At 50.3% G+C, this 13,939-nt stretch overlaps 1 protein-coding gene and 1 pseudogene across 5 annotated transcripts in view; both read left to right on the forward strand.

Annotated features, from left to right (window-relative positions):
• The window catches only part of SNAP47 (synaptosome associated protein 47), a 45,333-nt gene extending 35,915 nt beyond the window's left edge, over nt 1–9,418 (forward strand). For all 4 annotated transcript variants that reach the window (XM_010375703.2, XM_030935517.1, XM_030935518.1 and 1 more), the window contains exon 5: nt 8,713–9,418. In XM_010375703.2, coding sequence (XP_010374005.2) covers nt 8,713–8,859 — 147 coding nt within the window. In that variant the 3' untranslated portion in view covers nt 8,860–9,418. The remainder of the gene's footprint in view (nt 1–8,712) is intronic.
• Nucleotides 1,496–9,418, forward strand: LOC115899088 (annotated as a pseudogene). The gene is made up of 2 exons (XR_004058703.1): nt 1,496–5,956; nt 8,059–9,418. The product of XR_004058703.1 is annotated as an uncharacterized LOC115899088 (transcript).
• Nucleotides 9,419–13,939: the final 4,521 nt, after the last annotated feature.

The following is a 13,939-nucleotide window of genomic DNA, read 5'->3' on the forward strand; positions in this document are numbered from 1 at the left end:
ACTCCCATTGCACTGGGCATGACTGCGGAGGACCCAGGACCCTGGGCTGAGCAGGGCCCGTGGCTTCAGAGCGATGGGGGCAGGAGGCCATACCAGGCACAGCCCTTGGGGTCCCAGATACTCACACCAACGGGTACCCAGAAACCACCTGGGAAACTGCCGGTGCAAGGGGCCTGGCAGGATAGAGTGCAGGACCCGTGCTGAGGGCTGGAGCCCAGCACCTGACAAGCCCTCCCAAGGCCACTCCCAGGCTGTACCAGCTGAACAGGTCAAGCAGAGACCGAGTGCTGAGTGCGACTTCAGTCTTGGAGGACTCGCCCCACCCTGAGCCTTTCCTGTCCTCCCAGTTGTCGCGTTAATGAAGGCCAGGTGTGTACGGCAAGTGCTGGGTGTCATGGAGGCCCTGGCTGTGGAAGGTAATATGTGTTATAGCAGTGGGGAGTTTCTCATTATTCACTTTTTAAAAATTGGTGAAATATATAAACACAAATTTTGCCATTTTAACCATTTTTAAGTGTACGATTCAGTGGGGTTAATGAAATTCACCACCATCGTCCTGCACAGAAACTTTCTCTTGAGACACAAACCCACGTTTCTGCCCCAGCCCCCCACCCACCACTCTGCCTTCCATGTCTGCTAGCCTGCCACTCTGGGTTCCTTACAGCAGGGGAGTAACGCAGCCCTTGTCCTTTTGTGCCTGGCTTATTTCACTTGGCCCATGCCCTGAAAACCCCTCTGTTGGTGGATGTGCGAGCTCTTTCCTCCTTTAGGCTGCTATGGAGAATGCTGCTGTAAGTGTTCACATGTGAGCGTCTGTTTGAGGCCCTGCTCTCAAGTCTTTGGGGTACACAGTGATCCCCCTTATTAAGGAAAATGCTCTAAGACCCCCAGGACGTAAAGCTTTACCCCCATGTTTTCTTAGGAGTTCTGTGGTTTTGGTTTCCTCTTTAGGTTGTGAACCCATTCTGAGTTAATGTTTGTGTGCAGAGTGAGATGAGGACCCAGATTTATTCTGTGTGTCCAGATCGAGTTTTCCCAATACCATTTGGTAAGCCAACCATTCTTTCCCCATTGAATGGTCTTGACACCCTTGTTAAAAATCCGTTAGCCATAGATATATGAGTTTATCTCTGGTTTCTGACTTAATTCCATTCTGTGGTCTAGTGTCGCTGTTTTGATTACTGTAGGTTTGTAGTAAGGTTTTTTGTATTTTTTATTTTGAGACAGGGTCTCACTCTGTCTCCCAGGCTGGAGTGCAGTGGCATGATCTCTGTTCACTGCAACCTCCACCTCCCGGGCTCAGATGATTCTCCCACCTCAGCCTCCCAAGTAGTTGGGACTATAGGTGTGTACTGCCATGTCCACCTAAGTTGTTTTTTTATTTTTTTGTAGACATGGAGTCTCCCTATGTTGCCCAGGCTGGTCTTGAACTCCTGGGCTCAAGCAACCTTCCATCCTCAGCCTCCCAAAGTGCTGAGATTATGGGCATGAGCCACTGTGCTGGCCAAAAAAAAGTTTTAAAAGTAAAAAATAAAATAAAAAGAGAAAACAGCATATAGGATAACAATATAAAGAAAAATTATTCTGGCACAGCTATATAGTGTTGGTGTATGAAGTTTTATTACAGAAGAGTCAGAGTTAAAAAAAATCATAGTTTGTAATATACAAAAGTTACAGGAAGCTAAGGCTCACTTATTACTGAAGAAAGACTTTTTAAAATAAATTTAGTGGAGCCTTAGTGCACAGTGTTGATAAAGTCCACAGTAGTGTTCAGTCAAGCCTAAGCCTTCACGGTCACTCACCACACACCCAGGGCTGCGTCCAGTCCTGCCTGGACTGCTCACGGGAAGCACCCTATACTGCGTGCCATTTCGTATCTTTATGCTGCACGTTTACTGCACCTTCTTCACATTTAGATGTGCAGGTGGTTACTGTGGTGCTCCAGCTACTTGTGCTGCTTGGTGCTGTGGTGTGCCATGCAGGCCTGCAGCCTGCGGGGATGTGCCCCACTACGCAGCCGGGCACCACAGGCCCTGCCCCCTTGGTGTGTGTATGTGTGCTCTAGCATTGTCCCACGATGAGACCCTGAGCCATGGTTCCTCAGGATGCATCCACATCATTACACAGCACATGACTATTTTAGTATATCATGCTTTTGTTTTCATTCATCTCAAAGAATTTACTGATTTCCCTTCCATCACCTGTTGGTTGTTTAATTTGTGAACACTTCAGTTTGCCATGTTGCTAGCTTCCCTCTGCTATGGTTGGAGGAGACACCTGCTGTGGATCTGTCTCTCTAGGCTTGTTGAGGGCTGCCTCCCAGTCCGTGGCCCACCTCCCAGCCTGTGGCCCATGGAGGCATCTGGTACAGAGGAGAATGGGCTCCTGTGGTTGTGGGTGGAGCGCTCTGCACAGGTCTCCTGGGCCATGGGTTTATAGTGCTGTGCAGGCTGCCTGTTTCTGTATGGATCCTCTGCCTAGCTGTTCTGTTCATTTTGATACATTTGCTAGCCTTTAAATGTGGTCAGCAGATATTACGCAGTCTTGGTTCAGGCTGGGAAGTGGGTTTGTGCAGCTGTTGACACCATCTGTTGAAGGATGAGAGAGCAATGCCAGAGGCAGGTTCACTGGGCCAGGCATCACCCACTGGGAGAGTGAGGCTGCAGAGTGGCCCTGGATGGCAGGGGTCAGCACTGTGGCTGCTTCTGAGCTGTGTGTCACAGCCCTGAGTGTTGGGTCCTGTTCCTGTCCCCTCTGCACAGCAGCGTCCCGCCTCAAGTTGTAGATGAGAGGCAAGGGGGACAGGGCCGCAGTGTACAGGGCAGAGCATGAGGTGCCTGGCAAGTTGGGAGCAGATTCGTTGGCCACAGCTCTGGCCGTGTTGGTTCAGGCTGGGAAGTGGGTTTTGTGGGGCTGTGGCCGACCCCTTGGAAGAGCCACATTGTAGTGCGTTTTCAGTTTGTTTCCTATTTTGAGGGTACCACTGAGGTTCTTCCACGTGTGAGATGCATCTTCAGTGGCACTCAGTTCACATTCACTGAACACTTTAGTGAGGATTAATCGTCCCTCAAGCACTTGGCTCTCTTAATGGGAATCTCCATCTGTGGTCTAGGAGCAGGGAGCGCTCTTGGGCAGGACAATTTAGTCCAGGCCCGGCTCCTTACTCTGCACGGCGTTTCCTGTGCGCGCCTGGAGTGAGCTCAGCTGGCCCGGCTGACTCAAAGTCCCCTCTGAGCAGCAAGGCCTCTGTGCTCATTGCCTCAACGCACCGCCGCGGGGGCGTCCTGAGGAGGGGGGCCCTGTGCCTGCCCCCCTGCTAGTGCACAGACCACCTTGGCCTCCAGGAATGCAGCAGAGGGGACTCGGGCGGGCCTCAGGGTGGTCTGCGAGTGCCGAGTGTGACAGATCGCAGCAGAGAGTGTTCTTTACAGCCTCCAGAGCTTGGCTGTGGTGAGAGCCAATTTTCCCCCTTTACATTCTCTGCAGCATATTAATGGCCCCAACTGGTAGAACTATTTTGAGTTGTAGACAGCTTGATTTATCCCAGCTCTGTTCTTAAATGGTTGCTAATTTCTCACTGCAAGAAAATTCACAGTTCCTCGGTGAGTCAGCTTAATGACACGGCCAGGGCAGCACAGCTAACAGCAGACTGCTCTCGATGCTTGGCTTGGTGCGGTGATGTGCCGCACTCCGGCATTGCAAGGCGAGCCAGAGCAGACATGTCGCGTGGGACACAAGAGCCGATGTCCCGCAGAGTTTGGAGGCTCAAGGCCCTGCGTGCCTCTGGAGCAGCGTCTTCCCGGGCTGCTGGTGGCAGCGAAAGCACAAGCCCGGGATGTCTTCAGGCCCCCGGCACTCAGCCTTGCCCTAATGGTGCACGCATGGACACACAGCAGCTTGGTAGGTGGGCCCACCCTACTTCATTAGGCTATTTTTCCATATTTATTTTTTGTCTTTATAAACAAAATGGAAATGGTGAGAACGCTAAACGCTCTTGTCTTTGTTGTGCAGGGCTTCTGGCCTATGTCACTGTCAACCCAGACAGTGTTGGTGATGCTTTGCTCTGAGTCTGCAGGAGCTTCATGGAGACAGAGGCTTTCCTAGCAGGGCGGCGAGCAGAAGCTTTTCTTCCAGAACAGCCTTTGCTTAAGGGCACGAGGGAGCCGGCCAGGCCCGCAGCACACAGGGCATCCTCCTCACAGATGTGTTGGAGGAAAGTAGCTTTGGTGCTATCCTAGGGGACCATGGCCATAAGCTGGCAGTGTCGGCCACACTCAGTTGTGTTTCTTTGTTCAGGTTGTGCCTCCTGCTGCCTGCCTAAGTCACCTAGGGCTGCTCCCCTTCCTGGCTCTGACGCGCTCAGCGGGTCCCACAAGCCGCTCAGGACCACAGAGTCTGGGCCTAGGTCTGGCCAGGCATCCACTGACGTTCTAAGCCACAGCTTCTCTTAGGAACACTTCTCTCACGTCCGGCTCGCAGGCATGCCCCAGGGCCTGCCTAGATTGTACTGTCCTTCAAGCACTCCCTGCTCTATTTCTTTGAAGTTTATAAAAGTTTGTTTCCCCTAAAACCCAAAGCACTTTTAATCAGGTGGTTTCTATGGAGGTCGAACTGGCTGGAAGGAAGGCCGGTTCCTGGGTTTCTTTACTTATGTAGCAGGGACTCAAGGAAGTCTGATTTGCACCTGGCCTCTGACTCAGAGCCCATGAGGGTTCCTCCGTGAGGCCACTGGCTGCCCCGGAGCTGACAGCATCCTACACAATGGCTAGATGGCTTGTCACCCCAGGCCGCAGAGGAACAACTGTTTCTAGGGTTTGGCCAGACTTCACATTCTCCGTTCTTTCCATCCCCGTTATGTGGAATGCACACGATGCCATGTAATTACTTCAGTCCCTTCTTAAAGGAAAAAGAATCCGGACCCGCATTCCAGGACACTGGCAGATTGAAGGTTCGCTCAGGAATGTTATTTGTCTGCAGACCTAGCAGCCGTACAGATCGCTCTTGTGTTTTTGCATTATTAATTAACTTCAAGTGCAATTTTGGCAGGCAGGCCAAGGGTCTCAACAGGCTATTTGGAATGAGTTCTCTTTTAAGGCCTTCAACGTGGTGAGACATTTTCAAATCAAAAAGTACAGTAGGAGCCAGCCTTTATTTTGTCTGTGTACACAATAAAATATTCCACTTCTGTAGACAGATCAGCTGGTCTTGGTCACAAATTAAATGTACATATTATTACTGTGCTTATTAGGCAAAAACCGAAACTATAGAAAATTTTGCTATTTCCACTGCTTTCTTATGCACTAGAAAAAGGCATGAATTTGGTGTCTTTTTTAAAAAAAGGTTATGTTCTTCTTTATATTCTGGGGAGATGTCATAGATAATATTTTTAGGTTGAGAATAATTGTACATACTCATGGGTTATGTAGTGATGTTTTCCATACATGGAACATAAAGTGATCACATCACACCAGGGTCACTAGCACAGCCAGCATCTTGGGCATACACCACTCAGCCTTGCAGAAAAGGTGGCAGACAGGAGTGCTGGCCTGCCTGGGTCTGTTGGAGATGACCCGGGGGGACAGGCGTCATGTGGGGAAGATAGTGAACAGGAGTGTGGGGCTCTCGGGGTCTGTGTGGAGGTGGCCCCAGGTGGATGGGCTTCACACCTCCCTGTGGTCCTGGTCTCCATGTGGCTCCTGATCTCTGAGTTGTTGCGGGTCTCTGCTGGGCCTTGCCGTGGGTAGTATAACCTTCATGGCGGCTTGCTAGGACTGTGTTTAAAAGAAGATTATGATGTATGTTTAATAATTATTGGCATTGATGTATGTCAAATGGTACTCTGTGTCTGTTGGGTTCAGTACAGGATTTTGTTTTCCCTATCATTTTTACCTTTGAACATCTGGGTCAGGGTTGGACAGATTAATATGGCTTATTCTGCTACCCTTAGTGTCATCCTGCCGAAGACACTCCAGTCTGAGACCCACAGCAGGTCCTGGCCCAGCCTCCCTTGGATGTCCCAGGGCCCTGCCACCACCTATAAAGGCTATGGGACTTCTGGCAGTGACCTGGGACGTGACCTGGGTCATGCCGCACAGCATCTCTATGTGCAATGAGTGTATCCTCAGGACCAGGGGCGGGTCACCCTGTCTGTGAAACAGAGGTAAAATGTGCCACGTTTTTAGAACAGTGTCAGCTTACATTGCATATCCAATAACTCAGCTTTCATTCAGAATAGCTATGGGATGGTAAAAACAGAAGACAAAGTTGTGTGTGTACTTTAATCTCAAATTTGAGTTATTCGCAAGAGTGTATGGACATAGCAATGGGGGAAAAAGCCAGATGGGAGTGTGCTCTTGTCACTGATGGTGCCAGCCTAACAGTGGTCTGGATTATGGACAGGTTTTGTTTTCTTCCTGAACTTCTCTCTTGTTTCCTAGTTTTCTACATGCAGTTATTAACAGAAAAGACAAATAGTGGTGTCTCCTGATAGCACTCCACGCCGTGGTTGTGGAGAGGGCAGGGCTGACACAGGGGCTGGTGGGATGCCTTAGAGCAGTGGGTCCTGGCAGGGGCTTGGGCCATCTCCCCAGCTGTCAGCTTACAGGAGCCCTATGGCCCTGAAGGACATTTAAATTCTCAATATGCTTAAATCACATTTTAGCATGGTTGACGAGGGACATAGGGACTGAGACCAGAGCCCGAGCGGATCCATATCCCTGGCTTCCGGGAGGCCTCCTCACGGGATATAGGCACAGGGACGGTGTGAGTGTGTAGCCCGGCCATCCTTTCCAAGGACTGTGCCTGCTGGTTCCAGCAATGCCCTCAGGATCACACTGAGAGCAGTGGCAGGTGAGAAGGGAGCGGGTTAGCAGAGCCAGCGAGGGGTGGGCTGAGGCTTTCTTCCCTCTCATGGCACAGTTTGGGTGTGGGCCACGTGAGATCATGGGCCAGGCGGTGGAAAAGACCTCCTGTGTGAGGTCATCTGCCCGTCCTCCTGGAGCCACTGACCCCACCATATACTTTCCAGAGCCCCATCCAGCGATCTAAGTCATGACTCAACAGATGGAGTTTCTGCCAGCTCCTGAGGGTGCAGGAGCCCTGCTGTCTGGAACTGGGGCTCTAGTCAGGCATTTATTCATCTGTCTTATGACAAAGATCTCAGCAGGAAGGCCACGTTTGGAAAGGGACATGTGGCTCATTTCACCTCTGCTGTGTGCCTGTGAGTGACCTCAGCCCCCAACTTCCTATGCTGTCTGCAGAGAGGGGCTGGGCACCCGGCCGGGAAAGGGCTCCTGCAGCGCAGCAGCGACCCTGGCTGGGCCCTTTCCGGTTTTCACAGCTTGTTCGCATTTGTGATCTATGTGAGCCACACTGTTCAGTGGAGGGAGCTGGATCTGACTGACTGGCCCTCTGTCCTGGCCGCCTCCATACTGTTTCTCATGGGTCAGATGAAGGCCGGACCATGGGCGGGGGCATTGCTTGTGACCCTGAATCCCGAGATGCATGTGTTCCACCGCTGGCCGCCCTGCTGCTGGGGAGCACTGAATCCCCTGCCCTGGCTGCCCAACCCTGCAGGACGTTGAGCCTCCTGCCATGTCACTGGGCGGAGCATGGGGAGGCCGCTCCCCGAGGGCTCAGGTGTGCTGTTCCTAGAGGCAACCAGAGGAGCTGTAGGGGCTCCCCTCAAGATCACCACCCTCTGGACCCTGGGCGGTCACTGCCGTCCAACTGATGGGGACACAGAACACTGAGGGTTCCTTCTCCTGTCTTAAGCAGTGATCCAGAGCTTTCCCTGAAAGAGGACATGGACATTTATTGCAAGTGGTGGGTCACTCAAGTTTCCTTTCCAGTGTATTCTTCTTCATTGTCAGGTGGTGGTATGAGGCTTCTAGAGCTAGGCTGAGTGTGTAAAGCGGTGCTTCACAGTGAGGTTCACCTTCCTAGATTCCTCATAGAACACAGCCGGTTAAGCCACAGACACAGCACCAGCTCAGCCCTCAGCTTATCACCCCCGCTGCACCCAGGGGACACATCTCTGTGCTGTCGTTCCTGGGGCAGCCCACCCATCCAACCTTCCCTATCGACACCTGCCTGGCCCTGCATGCCTCCAGCTTCTGCACCTGCTGGGCCGGGGACTGTCTCCCACACCCCCACGGTGCTGGCTGCCCTCCACCGTGTGGAGAGTTTCGTTCTGTCATTTGCAGTGTGCATGAAACATCTCACACTTAAGAGACAAGAGAAAGGGTTTGTGTTTCTTTTTAATCCTGCTTTCCCAGTCCGTCTGCAGTTAGGGACCCACATGCAGACAGGTCATGAGCATAGTGGCCAGGCGAGAGCTGGGACTCAAATCTGAGCTGCCTACCCAGGTCCCCAGCTGCCCTGCTGTGGGCAGGAATTCCACACCCACATGCAACGCTCCCACAGGGTCAGCCAAACAGAGCACTCCACAGCCTGGAGATGGCAGGCCAGAGTGTGGCCGCTGCACCAGGCAGGAGGTGGGGCAGGCACCTCATCTCACCAGACCTGTACTGGCAGAGGCAGAGCCATGACCTGACCCTGGTGCTGGGCTGCTGGCTCCCTCCTGCTGGCTCTCAGATGGCATCACCCAGGTAGTCACGCAAAGGCTCTTGGATGTGTGAGACGGGGAGATGTTGTCTCTGCTAGGGTTTGCAGAGATGGCAGCCTCTGCTGTGATTTTGTGCTTCTCCCCAGATCCTGAGGAGGATGAAGGGGCTGGCCCTGGAGGCCGAGAGTGAGCTAGAGAGACAAGACGAAGCCCTGGATGGCATCGCAGCAGCTGTGGACAGGGCAACCTTGACCATCGACAAGCATAACAGGCGAATGAAGAGGCTGACCTAGGGGCAGAGTGTCTCTGCATTCCTGTCTCTGCCTGCACATCCCCCTGAGATGGAGAGCTGGGAGTTGGTGCCAGGGCTGCAGAGACCTGTGGCCCTCCAGTGTGGTCTTCCTCTGGATGGGGCTGCTACTATGGGGCCACCTCCACACTAGGGGCCTCCCCAGGTGTCTGCTATGCCTGCCCCCTACTCGGCTCTCCCTGTTGCCAGACAGGACCCGGTGACATGTTCTGCAGATGCCGCAGAAGTGTGGACCATGGCGGGACCCCAAGGACACTTGGCACAGGCCTGGAAGAGGCCAATGCACCGCCCTCGTCTTGTCTTGGCTCCCTTTCATGGACAGACTGGCCTTCTTAGCTGTACTACGAATTTGTGAGTGAAGTTAGAACCCAGCTCACTGAGCCAGCTCACTTTGAGGGCATCCTATAAACACCCAACTGTTCTTTTATCGTCTCGGTTTTAGCCAAAAGTGAAATTAGCATGACTGCACTTTTCAAACAAAAATATTGATTTCTGCTTTTATGGCCCCATTTCCATCCAGAAATAAAGGGAAATGCTGGCTTTAGAGTGGTTTTTGAAGGTGGGTGCCAATGTTTCTACCTGGTGCCTTGTGTCTGGGTCAGCGGCCACTCCCTCAGAGGCCTTGGGGGAGGTGAGTATGGCCTCTGGCGGGACTGCACGTCACGTTACGGGTGGTGCCCCTTCGCCATGCTGCTTCCAGATGCCTCATGCAGGGCTGCAAGGAAGGGTGCAGGCACATGGGAGGCGAGGCCCAGGATGGTGCCACGGCCCAGCCTGTGGGGCCTCCATGCTGGTGTACCCAATGCCCAGTGGTGCTGCCTTCCTAGGCTGCTCAGTGAGCCTCACACAGAGGGGGGTCCTCGCAGCTCTGCAGCCGGAAGCCCCACATTGAGGTATCCCAGGTGTGCTCCCTCCAAAGGTTCTGGGGAGGACCCTGCACCCCGCACGGCCTCCTTCAGCTCCTGGTGGCTCAGGCGCCTTGGGCACGTGGCTGCACACTCCAGTCTCTGCCCATCCTCTTATGGCCAGTTCCCGATGTGTGCACCTTAAGTCCCCCTCCCCTTTCTCTTAGAGGGTCACCTGCCACGGGTCCAGGGCCCACCCTAATCCAGGATGGCCTGGTCTCGATGTCACTCACTGAGGATGTCTGCCAAGACCCCAGTTCCACAGGAGGTCTTGCTCTGAGTCTCCAGCTGGACTAGGGGCTGCAGTGCCAGCTGCCAGAGCCAGTGCAGGTACCTGGCAGGAAAACTGGGAAGCAGCCTCTCTAGAAAGCCACAGCCTAGGGAGCTCTGATTTTTTTGTTTGTTTTTGTTTTTTTGAGACGGAGTTTCCCTCTTGTTGTCCAGGCTGGAATGCAATGGCTCGATCTCGGCTCACCACAACCTCCACCTCCCAGGTTCAAGTGATTCTCCTGCCTCAGTCTCCCGAGTAGCTGGGATTACAGGCATGCGCCACCACACCTGGCTAATTTTGTATTTTTAGTAGAGATGGGTTTCTCCATGTTGGTCAGGCTGGTCTCAACCTCTCGACCTCAGGTGATCCGCCCGCGTCGGCCTCCCAGAGTGTTGGGATTACAGGCGTGAGCCACTGCGCCCAGCACCCTGGTGTTCTTTTTTGATTTGGGAAATTGTTTTCTGCTCTCTTTTTCTTACTTGATTTACACTTAGCAGCCTGCAGAAGGAGATCTTGCCCTCTGGGGTCCTTACACTAAGGCCACAGGTAAGTGAGTGCTCCCAGCCTGGGCACCCCAAGGAGGCCAGTGTTGGCCCCCAAGCCCAGCCCGAGGCATGCGGACACCATGGCCCCTCCCTTCTCTCAGTGCTGGGAGGCAGCAGCAAGAGCTCACCATGCCTGCAGCCACCAGTGTGCACCCCCATCAAGCCTGGAGGAGGCTGTGCCCTGTCCTCAGGACTTCACAGTGTACGTGGGGTCTCCCCTGTCCCTGACCCCTCACTGTTCTCAGGAGCTCACAGTGTGGGTGGGGTCTTCTGTGTTTTTAACCTCTCACTGTCAGCAAGTCCTTGCAATATCAGTTGAGGCCTTTTGTGTCACTTGGCGGTTCCTTGTCCACTGGACCTCAAAACTAACATGATATACTGTAGTAAGAATGTAGAAACTTTCCCACTAAAATCATGACCAAGGCCCGTACGTCCGCTCTCACCACCTCCTTTCAGCACTTTAAGCTCTAACAGATGGAACAAGGCAAGAAAAGGAAGTTAAAGTTTAATGATACTGAAAGAAGAAACAAACTCTCTTTGTTCACAAATGACATTTTTCAGGTAGAAAGTGTAAAAAGGGATCAAGAAAAACCCCTAGAATAATGAACAACTATTCAAGATTTCAAAATATACAAAAGTTAATCACTTTCCTGTATACCAACAATGGATGAGTGGATTTGAAGTTAAAACAAAATACTTCTACATTAGCACCCCCAAACAATAAAATACTTACGTATAAGTCAAAAAATGTGTACTCTTTCTATATATATGAGAAAAACTACAAAACCCTGATGAAAAAAGAACCAAATAGAGAAAAATTCCACGTTTATGGATAAGAAGACTCAGTATTTTCAACATGTTCTTTCCAGCTTGATCTATAGATTCAATGCAATTGCAATCAAAATCCCTGCAAGTTATTTTGTGGATATTAACAAATGATTCTAAAGTATATGTGGAGAGGCAAAAGACCCAGAATAATCAATTCAATACTGAAGGAGAGGAGCAGAGTTGGAGGACTGACACTACCTGACTAGAAGACTTAGAAAGCTGCAGTTACCAAACCAGTGTGTTACTGGTAAAAGGAGAGACAAATAATAGAACAGATTAGAGGACCCAGAAATAGACCTATATAAATATAGTCAACTCATTTGCTAAGATGCACAATGCGGAAAAGACAGTCTTTTCAACAATGGTGCTGGGACAACTAGACATCCACATGTGCAAAAGAAATCAAACAAAGACCCTACACCCTAAACAGAAATTAATGAAAAGGAGCTGGGCACTGTGGCTCATGCCTGTAATCCCAGCATTTTGGGAAGCCAAGGCAGGTGGATCAGTTGAGGTCAGGAGTTCGAGACCAGCCTGGCCAACATGGTGAAACTCTGTACTAAAAATACAAACTTTGCTGGCAAGCACCTGTGATCCCAGCTACTCAAGAGGCTGAGGCAGGAGAATTGCTTGAACCTGGGAGGTGGAGGTTGCAGTGAGCCAAGATCGCGTCACTGCACTCCAGCCTGGGTGACTGAGATTCCGTCTCAAAAAAAAAAAAAAAAAAAAAATTACTAAAAGGGATCATAGACCTAAAAGTAAAATGCAAACAGAAATGTCCTGGAATATATCATAGGAGAAAATGTAGGTTATCTTGGGTACGATGATGGCTTATCAATTTTTTTTCACTCATTTATTGTTAAACTGTTTTCCCTAGTGGTTAATTGATGGCTAATTTACATTCCCTTGGTGATGGCTTTTTAGATATAGCATAATACCAAAGCCATGATCCATGAAACAATAAATTGACAAGCCAGACTTTATTAAAAAGTAAAAGTTAATGCTCTGCAAATGACACTGTCAAGAGAATGAAATGACAAACCACAGACTGGGAGAAATATTTGCAAAAGACGTCTGACACAGGACTTCATCCAAAATAGAAAAAGAACTCTTGAAGCCAGGCATGACTCCCAACGACTCAGGGGGCTGAGACGGGAGGATCCTTTGAGACCGTAAGTTTGAGACCAGCCTGGGCAATCAAGCCAGACCCCATCTCTAATAACTGCTAAAATCTAAAAAAAAAAAAAAAAAAAAAAAAAAAATGAACTCTTAAAACTTAGCAAAAAAAAAAGAAAAACTTAAGTAAAAATGGTACCAAAGACCATAGCAAACACCTCACCAAAAAGATATAAGCAAATAAGCATCTGAAGAGATGTTTCACATTGCATGCCATTAGGAAACTGCAAATTAAAACAAGGAGGTGCAACTACACACCTGCTAGAATGGCCAGAATCCAAAACACTAACACCAGCAGTTGCTGGGGAGGACGTGGAGCAACAGGAACTCTCATCCATTGCTGGTGGAAATGCAAAATGGTGCAGCCACTTTGGAAGACAGTTTGGCAGTTTACCATATGATCCAGCAATCATGCTCCCTGGTATTTACCCACATAAATTAAAAACATGTTCACACAGAAACCTGCACATGAATAAACCTGCAGCTTTATTCATAATTGTCCAAACATGAAAGCAGCCAAGATGGGCTTCAGCAGGTGAATGAATCAACTGTGGCCCATCCAGACAATGGTATTATTCAGTGCTCAAAATAAATGAGCCATCAGGTCATGAAAGGAAATGGAAGAAACGTGAATGCATATTGCTAAGTGAAAGAAGCCAATGTGAGAACTAGAGGACACACTGGAAAAGGCTGAACTATGGAGACAGTGAAAAGATCAGTGGCTGTCAGGCATTGGAGGGGGAGAGGGATAAACAGGCAGAGTGCAGAGGAGTTTTAGGGCAGTGACACTGCTCTGTTTGATGCTCTAATGATGGATGCATGCTGTCATACATTTGTCAAAACCCCTAGAATGTACAACATCAGGAGTGAACCTTCATGTAAACTTTGGGTGATACTGTGTCAAGCTAGGCTCATTGATTGTAATAAATGTTACCACTGTGGTGGGGGATTTTTATATTAAGGGAGGCTGAGGGTGTAAGCTGGGGTATATGGGAACTATCTTCCACTCAACTATTCCGTAAACCTAAAACTATTCCTCTTTTTATTTTTTAAGATGGATTCTCACTCTGTCGCCCAAGCTGGAGTGCAGTGGTGTTATCTCGGCTCACTGCAACCTCTGCCTCCTGGGTTCAAGCAATTCTCCTGGTTCAGCCTCCCAAATAGCTGGGATTACAGGCATGCATCACCATGCACAGCTAATTTTTGTATTTTTAATAGAGGTGGAATTTCACCATGTTGGCCAGGCTGGTCTTGCACTCCTTACCTCAGGTGATCTGACTGCCTCAGGCTCCCAAAGTGCTACGATTACAGGTGTGAGCCACCGCACCTGGCTTCTTT

This window comes from Rhinopithecus roxellana, chromosome 8, assembly GCF_007565055.1.
Source record: "Rhinopithecus roxellana isolate Shanxi Qingling chromosome 8, ASM756505v1, whole genome shotgun sequence".
NCBI classification, from domain to species: Eukaryota; Metazoa; Chordata; class Mammalia; order Primates; family Cercopithecidae; genus Rhinopithecus; species Rhinopithecus roxellana.